The sequence below is a fragment of the Rattus norvegicus genome, chromosome 5 (genome assembly GCF_036323735.1).
Source record: "Rattus norvegicus strain BN/NHsdMcwi chromosome 5, GRCr8, whole genome shotgun sequence".
In the NCBI taxonomy this organism is placed as follows: domain Eukaryota; kingdom Metazoa; phylum Chordata; class Mammalia; order Rodentia; family Muridae; genus Rattus; species Rattus norvegicus.
This window is the reverse complement of record NC_086023.1, coordinates 153,751,131-153,769,791: the sequence shown is the minus strand read 5'-3', so window position 1 is coordinate 153,769,791 and position 18,661 is coordinate 153,751,131. Positions and strand designations below refer to the sequence as shown.

General features: G+C 51.6%; 2 protein-coding genes and 1 long non-coding RNA gene across 6 annotated transcripts in view; 1 reads left to right on the top strand and 2 right to left on the bottom strand.

Moving 5' to 3' along the window:
* Tcea3 (transcription elongation factor A3) overlaps nucleotides 1-9,391 on the bottom strand; it is a 32,534-nt gene extending 23,143 nt beyond the window's left edge. Inside the window, exons 1-2 of one of the 2 annotated variants that reach the window (XM_063287455.1) lie at nucleotides 9,214-9,391; nucleotides 367-429 (exon numbers count right to left, since the gene is read on the bottom strand). In XM_063287455.1, the coding sequence (XP_063143525.1) occupies nucleotides 367-429; nucleotides 9,214-9,282 (132 nt within the window). In that variant the 5' untranslated portion in view covers nucleotides 9,283-9,391. The remainder of the gene's footprint in view (nucleotides 1-366; nucleotides 430-9,213) is intronic. The other variant, NM_001015008.1, reaches the window with a different exon arrangement.
* Nucleotides 9,392-9,447: 56 nt separating this feature from the next.
* LOC134487016 (uncharacterized) lies at nucleotides 9,448-15,033 on the top strand. Its single transcript, XR_010066685.1, has 3 exons — nucleotides 9,448-10,864; nucleotides 10,979-13,772; nucleotides 14,058-15,033. It is a non-coding gene; the product is annotated as an uncharacterized LOC134487016 (long non-coding RNA).
* The window catches only part of Asap3 (ArfGAP with SH3 domain, ankyrin repeat and PH domain 3), a 40,800-nt gene continuing 34,143 nt past the window's right edge, over nucleotides 12,005-18,661 (bottom strand). For all 3 annotated transcript variants that reach the window (NM_001427661.1, XM_039111294.2, XM_039111295.2), the window contains 10 exons: nucleotides 18,528-18,622; nucleotides 18,155-18,332; nucleotides 16,852-16,937; nucleotides 16,583-16,698; nucleotides 15,971-16,038; nucleotides 15,780-15,887; nucleotides 15,474-15,669; nucleotides 14,269-14,494; nucleotides 13,622-13,712; nucleotides 12,005-13,419 (listed from right to left, as the gene is read on the bottom strand). In NM_001427661.1, coding sequence (NP_001414590.1) covers nucleotides 13,345-13,419; nucleotides 13,622-13,712; nucleotides 14,269-14,494; nucleotides 15,474-15,669; nucleotides 15,780-15,887; nucleotides 15,971-16,038; nucleotides 16,583-16,698; nucleotides 16,852-16,937; nucleotides 18,155-18,332; nucleotides 18,528-18,622 — 1,239 coding nt within the window. In that variant the 3' untranslated portion in view covers nucleotides 12,005-13,344. The remainder of the gene's footprint in view (nucleotides 13,420-13,621; nucleotides 13,713-14,268; nucleotides 14,495-15,473; nucleotides 15,670-15,779; nucleotides 15,888-15,970; nucleotides 16,039-16,582; nucleotides 16,699-16,851; nucleotides 16,938-18,154; nucleotides 18,333-18,527; nucleotides 18,623-18,661) is intronic.

Genomic DNA, 18,661 nt, shown 5'->3' with positions numbered 1-18,661 from the left:
AAGCCACTTGGGCTTTGGATAAAGATTCAAAGAAAGAATCTTCTCCCTAGATGCAAGGACCCTGACCCCTGAGCCTGGGAAAGAACCTACCCTCAAGAGACGCACCCTCAACTCCATGTCAGCACCTCACTGCCCCTCAGAAATCTCCATGGGGTCTTTCCCTCCCACAGAGCAACTGCCTCTGGAGCCCCTCCTCCCACCTGTAGCAACTGCCCCTGGAGCCCCTCCTCCCACCTGTAGCAGCTGGATGGAGCCCCTCCTCCCACCTGTAGCAACTGCCCCTGGAGCCACTCCTCCCACCTGTAGCAGCTGGATGGAGCCCCTCCTCCCACCTGTAGCAGCTGCCTCTGGAGCCCCTCCTCCCACCTGTAGCAGCTGGATGGACATCTGGCAACTGTTCAGTTTCTTCAGAAGGTCCAGGGCCCCTTCCTGTGGGAAGTCACAAGAAAAACACTGAGACACAGATGTTGCCCTGGGCCTCTGATGGCTGTAGGCTCCAGGGCAGACAGACAGATGTGTGGTCCAAGGACAGGTGTGGGCACACAGAACTAGAGAGAAGGGAAAGGCTCTGGCCCCAGACCAGTTGGCTAGCTTCACCTCCCACCACCTCCCCTCACTGAACACCAGCCTTTCTCCCTGCTTCAGTTTGCGCCCAGCCTGTCCCTGCCCAGCATGCGTCTGCCTCAGAATGGGGCGGTCTGAGCTTACTGCTGACCGTGAAGCCTCCATGCCTCCTCTTGTCTCTCTGTCATCTGTCCCTCTCCTGCCTCGATCACCCAAGGGTAAGGACTAAAGGCTTTTTGCTTGTTTTGTTCAATGTGGGAGGATCTCACTATGTTGCCTAGGCTAGCTCAGAACTCAGACCCTCCTACTTCAATGTCCCAAGTGCTCGGCTACTGCACCGGGTTCTTTCCAGCGCTATTGAGTTATTACTGACACACAATAAGTCACCATATATATATCACCGTGGTGTAGTATGTGTTCACATGTGTGTGGTGGCCAGAGGTTGACATCTGTCCTTCTCCAGCACTCTCCACCTTATATATTGAGCAAGGTCTTTTCATTGATCGCAGAGCTGGTGAATCTGGGCAGTCTGAGCCAATCAGTTTGCTCTGGAGAACTTTTGTCTCAGCCTCCAGCACTGGCTAAGAGTACAGTCAGCTGATGGGTGCTGGGCACTGGCGTCCAGTCTTCAAATGCGCACAGCTAATTACATGTGTGCATATGGATAATTTAAGCATTTTAATTTGTTTTAAATGTACGGTTTGTCTGCATGCATGTATGTGCACCCCATGCGTGCCTGGAACCTGTGGAGGTCAGAACAGGGCACTGAACTCATCTGGACCTGAAGTTATAGATGGTTGGGAGCCATCAAGTGGGTTCTGGGAACTGAACCGGGGTCTTTCTAGATGAGCAGCCAGTGCTCTTAATCACGGAGTCAATTCTCCAGCCATGTATGTTTTAAATTATGTGTATGGTTTACATATATGTCTCTAGGTACGTGTTTGTGAATGCAGAATGTCATGTCCCCTACAGTTGGAATCACAGGCTGTTGTTAGGACCTAGGTGAACCATTAAGGCCTAACTGGAATGTTAAGGCCTAGGTAACAGTTACCTGGCTAGCCCACCCTAATAAGGAAACTTTCTCATATGTTTCTGCTGTTACTAAGAAGCTTCCTAATGCCAAGATTGATTGCATAGTCTGTTAAATTCTGTGCCTTTGGGAACCAATCATGATAGAAGTCAGCAGAACTGCTTTTATTTTTTTATTTTTTTATTTTTTTGGTTCTTTTTTTCGGAGCTGGGGACGGAACCCAGGGCCTTGCGCTTCCTAGGCAAGCGCTCTACCACTGAGCTAAATCCCCAACCCCTAGAACTGCTTTTATTATTACCCACAATAAGCTTGGACCAGAACGAACCACCCAACAGTGATTCCTATACCTATGTATAAGTTTTGATGGTATTTGCCTTTATAAGCTGCCCCTGGGATGGACCCCAACATAAGACAGACACCTCCACCAGTGTGAGAAACTGCTTGGAGTAAGACTTCCATTTTGAGTAGTGGTCCAGTAAAGTTTAAGTTCCCAAGACCTCCCTGGGAACTGACATCCTACTCGGCAGGAAGAGGCATGTACGTGGGTAACTGACATCCTGGTTGGCAAGTTAGGACATGAATATTAGACAAGTCCCATCCTGGTAGACAAGTTAGGACAATGAATGTTAGACAAGGCACGTCCCCTGCCACAGCTGAATACCCCAACCAATGGGAGCAGGGTAAGTGTACAACAAAGACACGTTCCTAAGGAGACCTCTATCCCTACATCCTGATTGGTGAAATAACTTGGCACAGATGTTTGTGGATTTGGGGCTTAAAACCCTGTAGGATCTTAACTCAGGGTCATGGTTCAGTTCCCAAATTTGGACCATGACCCTGGTAGACCAGTCCTGGGGCGTATGCTCAATAAACTATCCCTGTCTGGCTGAGATCCATGTCTGTGTGGTTTGTGAGGTGATGCCTGGATCCCAAGATTTGCGAGCTGCCCAGTGTGGGTGCGAGAAACTGAACTCTGATCCCTTGAAGTGCAGTATGCACTCTTAATGTCTGAGCAACCCCTCAGCTCTAACCACTGAGCCACCTCTCCAGCTCTAACCACTGAGCCACCTCTCCAGCTCTAACCATTGAGCCACCTCTCCAGCTCTAACCACTGAGCCACCTCTCTAGCTCTACCTGTTTGTTTGTTTGTTTGTTTGTTTGTTTTTGAGACAAGATTTCTCTGTGTAGTTCTGGCTGTCCTGGAACTCACTCTGTAGACCAGGCTGGCCTCAAACTCAGATCTGCCTGCCTCTGCCTATGGAGTTCTGGAATTAAAGGTATGCACCCCGCACCCTCATCCCCCACCCCTGCCTCCTGAGGTTGGTGTTATAAGAATAATTTAAAATATTAAGACTATTTTCCAGACCATGAGACTTCCAAGGTGTATATGTGGACATTAGGAGGTACTTAACTGGACCTGGTTCTCTCCTACCACATGGGTCCCAGAGATCAAACTTAGGTCACCAGAGCCATGGCTGTTTGTCCTGGACTTGGCCTAAAACTCACAGAGATCCGTCTACTTCTACTTTCCCATGTGTTTGCACATGACATGCATGTGTTTATGATGGAGACCAGAGGTCAACCTTGGCTGTATTTTCTCAGGTACCATTCATACCTTGTTTTGGGGGATTTAAAAAAAAAAAAGATTTATTATATACAGTGTTCTCCCTGCATGTATGCCTGCAGGCCAGAAGAGGGCATCTGATCCCATTACAGATGGTTATGAGCCACCATGTGGTTGCTGAGATTTGAACTCAGGACCTCTGGAAGAGCAGTCCGTGCTCTAACTGCTGAGCCATCCCTCCAGCCAGTTACCTTGGTCTCTTGAGATAGTCTCTATCAACGGGTCTGGGACCAGGTGCTCAACAATTAGGCTGAGCTGGCTAGACGGTGAGCCTTAGGGTTCTGCCCATCTCTGACTCCCGATTGCCATGGTTACAAGCATTTGCCACCATGTCTGGCCTTCTACATGGCCCTGGGACTTGAAGTCTGTGCCTTATGCTTATCTTCCAAGCACATTACTGACTGACTTATCTCCTCACCCTTGACTTTGTGGGTGTTTGTTTGTTTGTTTGTTTTTTTGTTTGTTTGTTGAGACAGTGTCTCTCTGTGTAGCCCTGGCTGTCTTGGAATTTGCTCTGTAGACCAGGCTCTCCTTGAACTCAGAGAGATCCACCTGGCTCTGCCTCCCAAATGCCTGAGATTAAAGATGTGAGCTGCCACCCCCCACCCCAGCTCTAGACTTTGCATTCTCAATCTTTAACAGGGTCTCAAGCTGGCCTTGAACTTGTGATCTTCCTGCCTCAGCCATGCAAATGCAGAGACTAAAGACCTGTGCCACTGTGCTTGGTCATTTAGAACATTTTATATAAAAAGTGTGGTATAAGTGTCTTCTTTGTTTTCCCAGATCACTGCTTCTGAGATCTATCCAGACCACCTCAGATCGCTTCTCAATCAGTATAAAACACTTAAAAGGATTCCTAGCAAGTAGTAAGAATCCAGTGGATGGGACTTTTGGGCCATTTCAAGGTGGGACCACTTCAAAGACAGCTCCTACCCACATTTACTTTCAAGTCTTTTGCATTGGTTTGGAAACAAGGTCTCTGTAGCTCAGGCTGGCCTTGAACTTGTGATCTTTCTGCCTCTGCTGCTAGAGTGCTAGGACTCACCTTTGAGTCTCCGTATGGACAAATACTCTCATTCCTCTGGAGGTAACGAGAACTGCCTTCATCTCTAAGACCTTAGAGTACTGGGTGAGAGTCAGTTTGCTCTGAGTAAATGCAGAATGAGCGAAACACGGGGCTGGAGAGGTCGCTCAGTGGTTAGAGCGCTTGCTGCTTTGAAAGAGAACTCAGTTCCCAGCACCCGCATGGTGGCTCACAGCCATCTGTAACTCCCTTTCCAAGGGATTCGACACCCACGTTTGGTCTCCTCAGGAACCAGGCTTGTGGTACCCAGACATAACACACATTCAGGCAAAATTCCCTACACAAAGAATAATAATAATATATTAAAAAAAACGTGTTTATAGAACAAAGGAAGAGAAAGAAGGAAGCTTGGAGTTGAAAGTTTGCCTGCCAGGTCCTAAACACACCTCCCTCCCATTTCAGCCTTCTCCTTCCTGGTACCTGCTACACAGATTCCAGAGAGCTCTACTGCCTCTCAGCTTCATGGCTAAGATCAAGTTTGGTGTCTAGAAGCCAGCCCCGGGCTATCTTGAGATTAATTCCCCGAGGAAGGGACTATGTCCTGTATGCCCCTTGCCTGGTTCCAGCTACTTTGCCTCCCCTTGCCAGGCCCTGGACCATATCCTATGAGCCGTCCTTCGTCAGTCCTTAGACTCCCTCCGCACTGAGGTTCGCTGCGTTCCCAGAATGGCCTCCACACAGGGCTGTATGTGAACTTGTAGGCATACGTACGACACCATGTTCGATGTTAACCAAAGGCTTTCCCCGTGTGCTGGGGCATTGATCTGCACCGACCTCTCACAAGGAGACAGGAAGGTGGTTCAGTCAGAAAATTGTGCTCTTGCTCTCTTGTTGTCTCTTTCTCTTCTCTTGCTCTTCTGTTCCCCGTCATTCCCTTACCCCTTCTCTCTCATGGCCGATCTCTACTCCTCTACTCCTCTCTCGCTGCCTTCCTCTGCCTCTACTACTCTCTTAACTACCCTCCCCATTCCCTGAATAAATTATTCTATACTATAAAAAAATTGTTTGCTTATCATGCACATAGTTTAGACAGCATCCCCAACAGCATATAAACCAGGGTGGTAGTTCACAACTGGAATCAAAGCTCTTCAGAGGTAGAGGCAAGAAGAGCAGGAGTTCAAGGTCATTCTCAGTTATAGTTTGAGGCAGACACACTGTATATAAGACCCTGTCTCAAAAACAGATAGGGTTGGAGAAATGGCTCAGTGGCTAAGAGCACTGACTGCTCTTTCAGAGGTCCTGAGTTTAATTTCTAGCAACCACATGGTGGCTCACAACCACCTGTAATGGGATCTGATGCCCTCTTCTGGTGTGTCTGAAGACAGTGACAGTGTACTCCTATAAATAGATACTTCTTTAAAAATCAAACAAACCACCCACTTCTCAGAGGGCCCTGAGGAAGTGGGCCCTGTTTAAAATTCCACTTTTACAGAATTATTAACCCATTTCACAGATGAGAAAACCAAGAGAGTTTGTAAAGGGCCAGTCCGGAACAAACACTGAGCTTGGAGCTTCACATAGTGTTTCAAGACCATAGATCTGCCAGTATGTTCACTCTCCTGGATACCAGCAGGGTAAGTAGAGTCACATGCTGGTGCAGACTGATGGCCAGTTCTCAAGGAGGGAACCCTGATTCATAGCATTTGCTAGTTTCTGTGGAATAAATACAGCCTCAGTGATTACTCTCAAGCTACCCACATGCTGTTCCCAAACTGGGTTTTCTTTTACAATTACGTGTTGTATGTACATGCATACGTGCACACGTCAAAGTCCACATGTGGAGGTAGGAGGACGAGAGCCCATGGGAGCCCTTCACCACACATTTAGTTTGGTTTGGTTTGGTTTAGGTTGGGTTTTTGAAACAGGTCTTGGCTTTCCTGGAACTCACTCTGTAAACCAGGCTAGTCTTGAACTCAAGAGAGAAAGAGAAAGAGAGATAGAGAGAGAGAGAGATAGATAGATAGAGAGAGAGAGAGAGAGAGAGAGAGAGAGAGAGAGAGAGATCCACCTGCCTCTGCCTCCCAGGTGCTGGGATTAAAGGCGTGTGCCACCATGAACCCAGTTCACCAGAGGTTTTGAATTCGGTTCAACAGGCTTGGTACCAAGCATCTTCACCCACTGAGCCATCTTGCTAACCCAAGGTTTCTCTTTGCTTTGGGCCAGTTCCTGATCCCCAATAGTGTGGGGGACAGAACTGGCAGGGGAGACCCTGTGAAAGGAGTTATTTTTAATTATAAGCATATTAATGTCTTTTAATGTCTATGTTTGGGCTGGAGAGATGGCTCAGTGGTTAAGAGCACTGGCTGCTCTTTCAGAGGACCCGGGTTCAATTCCCAGCAACCATAACTGGTTTTTTTTGTTTTTTTTTTTGTTTTTGTTTTGTTTTTTTCTTTTTTTTCGGAGCTGGGGACCGAACCCGCAACCACAACTGTTTATAATTCTAGTTTCAAGACTTCTGACACCCTCACACAGGCAAAACACCAATGAACATAAAATAAAAATAAATGTAAAACATGTCTATGTTTAACAGTTTGCAAAATTCCTGAAAATTCCATGGTCGGCATGAGATCATTTGCAGTTCACCACTGCAGTACGTTTCTGAATAACCAGGTCCTACTGGAATGTAACACGTAGGAACCTGTGTTGTAGATGGGCTCATAAAACTGTGTGCCAATTTTGCTAGATGGCCTCTCTCCCTGTGTGGCTAACAGTCTCTGGTGCTGGCATGCAGTAGTGGGGATGCAGTCTGAGACCCTCTGCGTCTCTTTGTCTCTGTGTGTGATGTCGAAAGGTATAAGTGAGCCTGCTGTCCTTGCATTTCCCAGGGAAGCCATTCCGTCGGCTTTTGGGTTTCTTTTTGCTTTAACTCAAACTGTCAGAGCACATACAGTATTATGTGCCATGCCTGCCCCATGAGTGTAAGGAACCACGTCCCACATGCAGTCAAACAGAAGTTGCTCGCTAGGGAGCAGTGTGTGGCTCTGTTGATGTGTCATTAGTGTACATATAGCCACTGTATGCTTGTCTCCTGAAAGCTGTGTAGCCGGTATGCTACACAGTATCCGACACAGCCCTAAGTCATTGAATAAACAAACCCCAGCCATGCACTGCTACGTGGAGGATCTGTCTTATTGCAGGAAGTATGCCTTCTTGGACTAACCACCACTGGGCGGGCCCACTTTCACTCTCAGTGCAGGCCCGCCTTTCTCAGGCAGAAGGCCAGAGCTCTGTGCCTACCCAAACCCTGCTAGAGTCCAGGCGCAGACTCCAGTGACAACTGTGGCTCTATACAGCTGTGCCCTGTAAGGACCCTGTGGCCAGCCATGCAGCTTTCCCAGAGACAGTCCCGGCTCTACTTGGGATCCCCATCCCCAAGAGGCACCATTTCCTCTTCCCATTTCACAGAAGAGAAAAACTGAGGCCCAAAGGAGAGTAGCATAACTAGCCTAGGAATGTAAAAGGACCAAGAAGGAAGCCATAGCAGTTCCCTTAATCTTTTCAACCTGGGCATCTTCCCTGGAGCCTCCTGAGTTTCCTCCTACCCCTAATCCTTCTCACCCAAAAGCCCAGGCTTCTTTTCTTTACTGGCTCAAGTCTGGGGTGAGCAAGGGGCTAGGCTTAGACAATCTGTCTATCTGAAATACCATGCAGTTTTAGGGTTCTTAGCTGGGGGACTGTCCGGGGATTTGAGGTTAGGTTTTGCTGCGACATGGGGGAAGCCTAGTGCAGCACAATAGGGGCTGGGAGCATTCGGGTCCCTCCCTCCCGCCTCTCCCCCTCCTACCCTCCACCCCCGTGCTCTTCTCCCATGCAATCCATCATCTCACAGACTAGGAAACCTCGGGCTGTCCAGATTGTACCAAACACCACCCTTTCTCATTGTCACCAGGTAACTATTGCAGGATGCCTGACACTCCTTGGCTGCTCAAAGCCAGTCCCTTTTCCTGGGTCTGACACCTCTCTTTGGGACTCTGCATTTTCCAACTTTCCTGGAATGCCCTGGCCATGCAGGTCCTGGGTGCAACAACTTGCTAGAAACTGCGTAGGAGAAGAAAAGGACCCCGCGGCAAGTCAGCAAGGAGGGCCTCATTCACCCAGTCCCTGGTCTTCTCCCTTTCAGTCCACGCCCTCCAGAATTGGCCCAGGCGCCCAGGCACTAGCCTGAGGCAAAGATCGCTAGATAGATCAAACATTAACTTTGCATCTGGCTCTAGCTCGGCGCTAATGGAACTGAGGGCTCAGGGACCCTCGCGCGACCAGAGCTGCGGACCACCCCCCCTCCCGCCACCTCCTTCGTGCACCTCCCCCATCTTTTCCTTCCCCCGCCCCGCACCTGTTCACCTCCGCCCGCCAGGGCCCCAACCCGCGGCCAAGGAAAAAGTTGCAAACAGAACTCCTGGCACCCCAGCTAGGAGTCTCGTAGGCTCAATCCTTGGGGTGTGCAAACGCGGCTCGGCACCCCCCTTCTCAGCCCGAGGTTCTCCGATCTTTTTCGAAGTCACCCAAAATGTGTCCCTCTAGTTCTCGCTGCGCCTGCAGCTTCCCGGGCCTTGCGCACGCCCCCGAGACCCCGGACCCCTAAATGTCCTCCCCAGGTTTATCTCTCTCCTTGCGCTTTCTCTGCTCGGCGCAAGCTGCCCAGGAGCGCACCCAACCCATCCACACTGACTTGCAGCAGCGGCGCGCCTGGGGAACCCTGTACGATCCCCTCCTGGCCACGCACACACCCACCCTAAGTGCCCAGCAAGTATCTGGGAGACTCCCCCTGCCTGGCAGCCCGCCCTTCCCCGTCCTGTGTCCCGTGTTCGCGCGCTCCCTTTGGGCACAGGGCCGGCACGCCCACCAAGCCCGTGGCTGGCCGAGTCGCGCCTCCGTGGCCCGGGGGCTGCGTTGCAAACTTTGCAGCCTCACCGTCTTCTTCCGGGCCACCATCTTCTCCAGTTTTTTGGCGATCCTCAGCAGCTCTTCTTCCAAGCCCATGTTGGTCCACGACGCTCGGTGGGGTTAGGGGCTCAGGGCAGCAGCGGGCGCCAAAGCGCGAGCGGCACGGGCCGCAAACACACCGGACACTCGAGTCCGGAGTGGGCGGGGCGCGCCCCTCCCAGCGCTGGGGGAGGGGTGGAGGGCACTAAATATAGACTTCAAGGACTGTCCGGGTAAAGATTGCCTGAGCCTGGCGGGTCGCGCCTCTGGAGGAAAGGACCAATTTGGGGAAGGGGCTCTTTTCCTCCAACTCTCCTAGGGGTGCCCCATGCTCCAGGGAAATTTGAGCATGAGGGTTCTCCGGGGGGTATCAGCGCAGCTGTGGGAAGTTCAGAGCTGGGGGTTTTAACATCACTGCGCTCTCAGAGGTAGGATTTTACTTCTTTGGCTATGCCCAAGCCGGGAAAACTTGGTGAATTCATCACATTTTGGTGCAGATTCTGAAGTCGGCTCTGCCCTAACTTAGGTAGGCTCTTTAGTGCGCCCAAGGCCTGTGGTGTGCACTGACTCGGGAGGTAAGCTCAGAGCGATTTGCCCACCAGTCTTCATTTTTTCTCACTAGCTCTCAAAGAGGTGTCAGGAGCACACTCTGAAAGGCTAAGCTTTGGGTGATTCTTAGGGCGGTGCGCAGGGGGTGGGCTTGAAAGAGTAACTTTCGGTGGAGTGAATAACTGTGCCTCCCACTCTCGGCTGTGTACACATCTGCTCTTGGGTGGAAAATCTTCCAAGAATTCTCTGCAGACCTAGTTCCCCCTCCTGACAGAAAATGACCTTTTTGGGAGGGTCTCTGATGTGGAGGAGGACAGAAGAGAGCTCACGGTGTGTGAGGGTTGAAGAACTGTGAAATCTCCAAACTTTCTGAGATAACCTCGGAGAATCAAGTTTGGAGCCTGCTGCGGATACCTGCTGGTCAAGGATTTTTTTTTTCCCCCCTCATTCAACAAACCGTATCTAATCAGCTAGCAAAAAAGATCTCAGAGGCAGCAGGCCGGGTAAAATAACCATTAAAGAGGACTGTATTCATCACAGCTGGGGTGGGGAAAGGAGGGAGAGAGAGCAAGTGTAAGGCCCAGCTAGGGGCTCGTCCCCCTCCCAAGGAGTGAAATTGCTCCAGAAGGCAGAGTGGAAGTTTGGTAGGAGAAAGAGTTCTATGTAATCTTTTGTTCTATTTACTGAGCACCTACTTTGCTCCAGGTATTTCTAGCATCCAGAAGGAAGGAGACAGCTCTCCTGGAGCACTCAGCTTACAGAGCTTGGGGATGGGAGGGTCTTCGACGTGTAAGCATAAGCGGGGAGAACTGAAAAGTCTGTGGCTATAGAGTAGGGATGTGTGGCCAGCAGGGGAAGGGCGGGGCCTTCGCACCGTGTTGCCGAAGCCAGGTTTTTCTTCAGTGGGCTCCTGGGAGGCCTCTTGGCCAAAAGAAGCTTGAAGGACCCTAAGAAAACCATCCGACCTTATGCAAATAGAAGACTGAATCTCAGGAAGTGGGGTGCCTCACTGATACTCTCCTGGAATGTAGCCAGTACTGTGGAACCCATTGTATCCCCTCTGCCCACCTGTCCAAGGGAGAGGTCACAGGTACACAAGGACACACAGCTGTCATATCTCCCTGTGAGCCCTGGGGGCAGACAGGGAACTGATACCCCCAAAGGGTCCCACCATTGGTGGTAAACATTCTTTACTCTTTTTAAGATTTATGTATGTGACTACACTGTCTTCAGACAAGCCAGAAGAGGACATCAGATCTCATTACAGATGGTCGTGAGCCACCACATGGTTGCTGGGAATTGAACTCAGGTCCTCTGGAAGAGCAGATAGTGTTTTAACCACTGAGCCATCTCTCCAACCCCATTCTTTACTCTCAAAGGGACAGCACGAAGATATTTCCTAACTCACTATGCCCCTGCCTCAGCCCCCAGAGTGCTGGAATTACAGATGTGTGCTGCTGTCCCAGCAGCCTTTATGCTTTTGTGTATGTGTGTGAGAATGTACTTGGCAGCCAGAGATTAGTAGGCGTTTTTCTCAATTGCTAGCCTCCTTATTTTGAGACAGGGTCTCTCACGGAACCTGGAGCTGGTCAGCAAGCTTCTGGGGTCCCTCCAGGGTCCGCTTCCACAGAGCCAGGAGTGTGGGAGTAGACTGCATGCCCAGCTTTTTGCTTGAGCCCTGAAGATCTGAACTCACGTCCTAAGGCTTGTGTGGCAAGCACTTTCCCAACAGCCTTCTCCTCCAGTCCTTCGCTGCTGGCTGACCTCCTGCTACATTTCTCCACCTGCTATGCTTCCAGGCTCATCTCACAAACTCAGAGGGGGATGTGGTCAGGACCCTGGGAGAGTCAAGCATCCAGTCCTCAAGCTCCAGTCCAGTATGCTTTCCTGCACACCAGGGGTTCTGAACCTTGCTCCTGACGACATTTTGGATTGGCTAATTCATTGTGGTGAGATTGACCCTTGCCATGTGGGTATGTTTTGAGTGTTTTCTTGGTTCCTGGTGTGGCAATGTTGAGGGTTGACTGAGCCTTTAAGGGGTGGCGCCTAGTGGAAGGCAATTATGTGTGCTTTAAGGGAGTGAATTCTGACAAAAGTGAGTTGCTATAAAGCAAATTAAGATCACTGCACATAAGCCCTTGCTCTCTCCCTCTCTGTGATGCTGAGACAGCCTGGGCCTTTTACAGGGCATTCATGACACACTGTTTGGACTTTCCAATCACCAGAACCCTAAGCCAAATAAAGCCATTTACTGTAGAAAGCACTCAGCCTCCGTCGGTCCCTTACAACAACACAAAGAGACACTGTAACGGAGGATGCTCATGGGCACCCTGACCTCGGGGATGCCCTCTCCAGTAGGAACGCCTCGCCTTACCAAACGTCTCCTGGGGACCCACCATTCTTTACCAACATGGCCATCGCTGGGACCAGGGAAAGCGTCCCAAGTCCCAAGAGTGTCCCAGGGGATTCATCCCTCCCCCAAGAAGCCTTTATTAGAGATAAGTAAACAGTGAGTCTGAGATGAACGGAAGCTCACCTGGGGCTCAGAAACAATCCTGCTGCTTCAGGACCAAGGAACATGCCAGCCTCCAGGGTGAACAGTTCAACTCCTAGCCACGCTGCTGGCCATTCACTGGGTGCCCTCTGGCCTCCCGTTTGGCTTGGCCCACCCCCGAAGGACCCACCACCAAGTGGGTATAAAACGGAGCTATCTGTGGGTGCTGGTGGTCTGGCTTTGTAATTGAGACTGAGCAATGGTGGGATTTCTGGCCCTAGAAAGCAGACTTTCTTATCTTCCCAACACCTTTCTCCTTTTCTGGTCCCTCACTTCCCCCAGCCTTCTGATTTCATCAAGAGAAAAGTGGGAGAAACGGGATCAGTCAACCCAGACCATCCCTTTCCTTTCTGTTGAATCAAGGAAGGCAGGTGAGTCATCTTCTACTTCCAGGCTGGGGACCCCAGGGAGGGTAAGGCTGGTCTCTAAGGGAGCCATTCGGAGTAGTTTAGCCTGTCCACCACAGGCCTTGACCACCTAGATCTGGGTTGTTAACAACTGCAGTGACCAGACAGGAGACCAGCTGATGTCCGTCCTGGCCCTGAGCCCAGAGCCTTCCCTCTGCATCTGGCTCTGCTCGTTCCACGGCAGTTCTTGGGCCCAGCTTTCCAATGAGGAGCCCACACCTGCAGGACGTGTGTCTTACTCTTGTGGCATCTGTGGTACCTAGCAAAGGTCTGGACCCGAAGTTAGACTTCACTAAAGAGAATCACCAGATTGATACGTGGCTACAAGACAGTACCTGGGTGTGAATGATGGTGAGTGGACCCCACCCTGGTAGGGGGAGCACAATCCTGTATGGTGAATACTGAGGATTGTGTAACTTAACCCAGCCCAGACACTGTCAGACCTAACTCCAGAGCTGCCTGGCCCAGGACATCAGCTCCAACACAGACGGGCCAGTGTCCTTGGCAGGGTCATGGTTCCCAAAAGGTGAGCTCCCAGATCTGTGGTCTCAAGTCCAAGCACTGAATGTTGGGGTCCAGTGTGGGCCATGCAGAGGAATCAGCGAGGAGCTAGTCATGTGAGAGTTGCAGGGAACTTGCCGGGAGAACCCCAATCTTTGAACCATCTCCTTCCATGAGGCCAACCTGGGAAAAGAAAGAAGTTAAAGTTTCTTTGGTGTCTTCTCAGGGGACCGAGCGTCACACAGTCTTGGGCTAAGCAGGAAGGTGGCACCCAGCTTAACAGTGGCCACCTCAGCCATAGTGTTGCCACAGAAAGAGGTCTCCCTCCCCTCTCTGCCTGTTCCTGACCAGCTCTACACTTCAAAGCATACACCAGTGCTCCTACCGGAATGTTCCTTCTACACAGAGGCAGCCGGGCAGCGGGACCGTCTTCCAGATTCCGGCCTCCCCGTCTGTAGGATCGAGTGCTCTCCGAGCTGGAAGGCAAAGGTGGCCAATTGTTACCCTGCTGCCAGCAGCCCCTCAGAGGGACCCAGGTAGACAAGCAAGGCTGGGGGTGATGGTGAAGGGAATCAGAGTCCACTAGGCCCCTAGGCTGGGTCTGCACAGGCCCTGGAGGTCTGGAACTGACCTCTCCCCAGAGGGCTCTGAGGATGTTCCCAAGTCCAGTTCTCCTCAAACTCAAGTCTAGACAAAAAGGGTTTGCAGAGAAAGGAGGCAGAGGGGTCCTGGGTTACACTTGGGGACAAGTGAAGACTTCACTGAGCCCTTAAGGATCCATGCAGGGAGGACTAAGCCCTTTCTCCTCCCACCAACCTCAGCCACCCAAGCCCCAGCCTTCTCCTCTGCTCTTCTGGCCAGACTTGAAAGCAGGTATTTGGAAGAGGAAAAGGTAAGCCACCCAACACTCAGTCCAGCCCACCGCTTGGCTCCTAGAGTGAGACTATGACCCAGCTTCAGACAGGCTCAAGTGGGTAAGCCAACGAGTGCTTAGAGAGTCAGGGGACATGGTGCAGCCAAGCCTTTACCAACCTGAACCTGACGGGGAGATACACCTCAGCGGGGGTGGTTCCAGACGCCAGGCCGGGGCGGGAGGTGCCTGGTGGTTCCTGGAGGCTTTCTTCAGGGCTAGGCAGGGCTTGGCTCAGCCCCCCAGGTTCCACAGAACTGGTGAAGCTGGAGGAGGAAGATGCTGGGCTGCTCCGGTTCTCTGAGGCCTCAGGAGACTCTGATCTCAGGCTGGGAATGTCAGAACGATCTAGAACCACAAAGTGACAATGTTTTTTTTTTTTTTTTAGTTGCCCCACTCCCCATGTAGTACAAAGATAGAAATGGCAGGCCGGTGAGAGATGGCTCAGGAGTTAACAGCACTAGTTGCTCTTCCAGAGGTCCTGAGTTCAATTCTCAGCAACCACATGGTGGTTCGTGACCATCTATAAAGGGATCTGCTGCCCTCTTCTGGCCTGCAGGTGTATATGCAGACAGAGCACTCACATTAAAGAAGAAAAAAGTACATAAATAAAAGAAAAAGTTGAATCGCTTTCCTCTTTGCTCACTGTCCCAGCTGCCTTTGTTCTAGGATCCATCATGGTGCTTTCCCAACTCCAAGCCCCTGTACCCCAGCACTGCCCTTTAGCAGTCACGTGGTCGCCCCCAGTAGCTACGATGTAGCTCCTGCTGTTTCTATTCACCCTCTCTTCAGTCTGAGCCTTCCTGCCCATCCCCCAAGCTCCGCCTCGGCACCACCCCCTTCAGGGAGTCCTCCTAACCCACTGCCAGCTCCAATAGGATCTGCCACGCCCCCATCTCCAGGGCCCCCAAAACAAGCTCCACCCATCCAACCAACACATAGTCCAGGAGCACAGCCAGGCTCTGCTCAGAGCTGGAGAGAGCAGTCTGGGAGAACCAAACCCAGGGTAGCAGTCTTTAGTGTGCAGAGCCTCGTGTTATGACCGACTGCTTGCCGGGCACGCTCTAGAAATGCGTGGTTTTTTGTCTAAGCGCAGCACTAAAGGATCTAAGCAAGACCAACCTGGGTTGTAATCTCAAAACAGAAGCTTGAAGTCACTCAACACCTCCATTTCCTCAAGGAGAGGATGGCAGCCCTAGGGGAACTTTGGTGGTACAATGGGCTTCCCTTTGCCACCCTTCACTCTGTCATGCACACACAGCTCAGTGCCCCACACAGCAGCCTCTCAATAAGTGACTTGATTGCAACACTGGGCAGCCAACTGTACCTCTACTGGAATCTCCGGCTCGTCCGAGGAGTATGGTCCGAGAAGAGTTTTTGATGGGCAAGGGTGGGGGACTGTCCTCGCTTTGGCTCTGAGAGGAGGTTGGTCCCGGGTTGGCAACGGTCTCATAGGTCCTGTTGCTGATGTCCAGCCTCCCACTGCTCCAGCAGGCCTGTGCTGGGGGCTTCACGGGGCAGTGCTGTGGGGACAAGGCCACCTTGGTTTCCACAGCTCAGCCTTCCTCTTCCCACGGCAGGCCCCATACGGCTCTTGTCTGGTGCAGTAAGGAGGGGGAGAGGCTAAGCCTACCTTTTCTTCCTCCTCTTCCTCACTGTCAAAGCCGTGATCCATGGAATGGCCCCAGTGGTAGTCCATAGGGAGAGGGAATGCTAGCGTCCCTGCTTGTGCCTGCTCCAGCTGCCAAAGACAAAGGCTTGCCCATCAGAGAGGGCCGCCAGGCTGAGGGAGGGCTGTCGGGCAGCCTCGCCACTCAGACTCACCAGCTCCTCACAGTCCTTGTGCTGTTTGTTCCTGGCTACGTCCAGGGCTGTCTCTCCAGCATTATTTACTGTGAAGGGAAAATCCAGGGACCATGGTCAGAATCAAGGGGATGTTGAAGTTTAGCAGGCCTTGGAATCAGACTGTCTGAGTATGAAAACTGGTTCTCTGACTTCCTGTGTAGTCTTAGGTGGTCTGCTTGGTCCCCGCTGGGTCTTAATGGTCCCATCTATTAAAGGGATGTGGCACTCGAAACTATCTGTCCAGGCTGTGAGGTTCAATGATCAACAGTACTGATCCCTTATCATGGGACCAGACACATGCTGTATAGTGAGCAGGTAACGATGACATCACTAGAACCCAGATTCAGCGAGGATTTACTTTGCTCCATCCACACCTCTTGGCAGGATCACTAGCTCTGTGAAACTCCCATTTTATAGGTGAGGAAGCGGAGACTCTAGAAATGAATGACAACCCCCACCCCTGAGAGGGCAGAAGCAAGCCAGGGCAGAGTATGCCTGCAAAGGCTGTGCTCGCTGCCAATGCTGTGGTCTGTGAAGGCCACCCCATACTCGGTGGCCAGGGAGGAGTCTGGGGGAGGCCTCAAGCCGCACCTGCTCCCATGGGCGCTCTCCCTTTCAGTAGCAGCTTGAGACAGTCCAGCTGGCCGTGGAGGGCAGCACAGTGCAGGGCCGTGTTTCCGTCCGCAGCCTTGGCATCCAGGTGGCCACTAGGAGGAAGGAGTTGCAGGGAGCTTCCGGGAGGGAAACAGGCAGGCGGCGAGGGTGGGGTGGGGTGGTCAAAGTCGCAGGGAAAGCGAGAGGGTAGACAGGGAGGGAGTGGGAATCAGGGAGGCCGCTGAAGGCAGCAGGCAGCATCTCACCCATTCTGGATGAGGAAGTCCACTATGGGTAGGGAAGCCTGGCTGGCGACTCTGATGGCCAAGTGCAAGGCAAGCTCTCCAGGTGCCTGGACACACACACACAAACACACACACAGACACGCCTAAGTTTCCTCCATCACCTGCCCTCTTGAACCCTTGTTGCCCTAACATCTCTGACTGTGATGTCATTAGAAACCCCAAGAGATGAGATGTCTGGACAGACCCTCACATTAGGGAAGGCCCAGGCTGTCCTTTGTGGCTTCCTTCAGTGGTTCCCAAATCTTTTTTTTTTTTTTTTAAAGATTTATTTATTTATTTTATGTACAGCATTCTGCCTGCATATGTGACTGCAGGCCAGAAGAGGGCACCAGATCTCATTACAGATGGTTGTGAGCCACCATGTGGTTGCTGGGAATTGAACTCATGACCTCTGGAAGAGCAGTCAGTGCTCTTAACCACTGAGCCATCTCTCCAGCCCTGGTTCCCAAATCTTTTTTTTTTTTTTTCTTTTTTTCGGAGCTGGGGACTGAACCCATGGCCTTGCACTTGCTAGGCAAGGGCTCTACCACTGAACTAAATCCCCAACCCCCTGGTTCCCAAATCTTAATCTGCCTGGGGCTCCCCTTTTCTCCCACTTCCCACTGAGGTCTCTCTGGGCTCCTGTTTTCTAGCTTGCTGTGCTGCCCACTTTCACCCAAGAGCTCACTCAAGTGCTAAGCCCCCACTACCCACTGGGTGGCCCATGAAGGTTTCAGTTGTATAGTTCAGAGACAAGGCACTCTTCTTCAGTGCTAGGAGACATTGCAGGGCCTCCCAGGCAGGCTCACCATGCTCAGGCACTGAACTACACCTGCCCCAGCCTGTGACATCCAGCTGTTTTGTTTTTAAAAGACTGTCTTCATTCCCCTCCTCCCAACTTCACATGCATGGTTTTGTCCATGTATGCATGCCACACGTATACTGTGTCCACAGAAGGCAGAAGAAGGCATTGGATCCCCCAGAACTGGAGTCTATATGCCTCTGTGTGAACACTGGGAATTGAATGTCAGTCCTCTGGAAGAGCAGCCAGTGCTTTTAACCGCTAAGGCCTCCTTCCAGTGGTACACGCCCAGTTTTAAATATCCAATCAGTAGCAGGAATCCTGCTGATGAAATCCTCCCTCCCTCAAGACCGTATCACCAAAATGCACTGGCTTTCACTACTATCTGGTCAGTCCTGACCTTCCCCATCTCCAAGGCTACTGCTAACCCATTTTATAGACGAGGAAATAGGGCTCCTCAGTGGTCCCCGGAGGGGCTCTCACCTGCCCATCAGGCCCTGGCAGCAGCTGTCCGAAGTCCTGCCCATTGGCAAAGGCCTCCAGGACGGACAGGAGGTCCCTGCTGCAAATGGCTGTCCGTAGTTTCTGGGGCTCAGGTGTAGAACGCCTTGCAAACTTGTGTTCCACATACTTGGCTACAATGTAGTTCCTGCGGCTGCTCCTACCCAGACAATAGACAATCACGGGATCTCAGAAAATTTTCCACATAGTAATGGAACAACCCTCCAGGTGAGTCTGCTGTCCTAAAACATCTGGGTCAGAGAGCTCCCTTCTCCCCAGCCTTCTGACCCCAGATCCCTCTCAGTCCCTGGAAACTGGGGGGCTAGCAAACCCCACCTTCTGAAACTATCCTTACATGTCACTCTCAGCAGAGGGTTTAGGGCTGCCGTGGGAGGGCAGGTGGGCCTCCATGACTTCATTGAAGTGGGAGTTTCCGATGTTCAAAGCCAGCTGGAGGCAGAAGTGGGAGTCAGCGGATAAAATCACGTT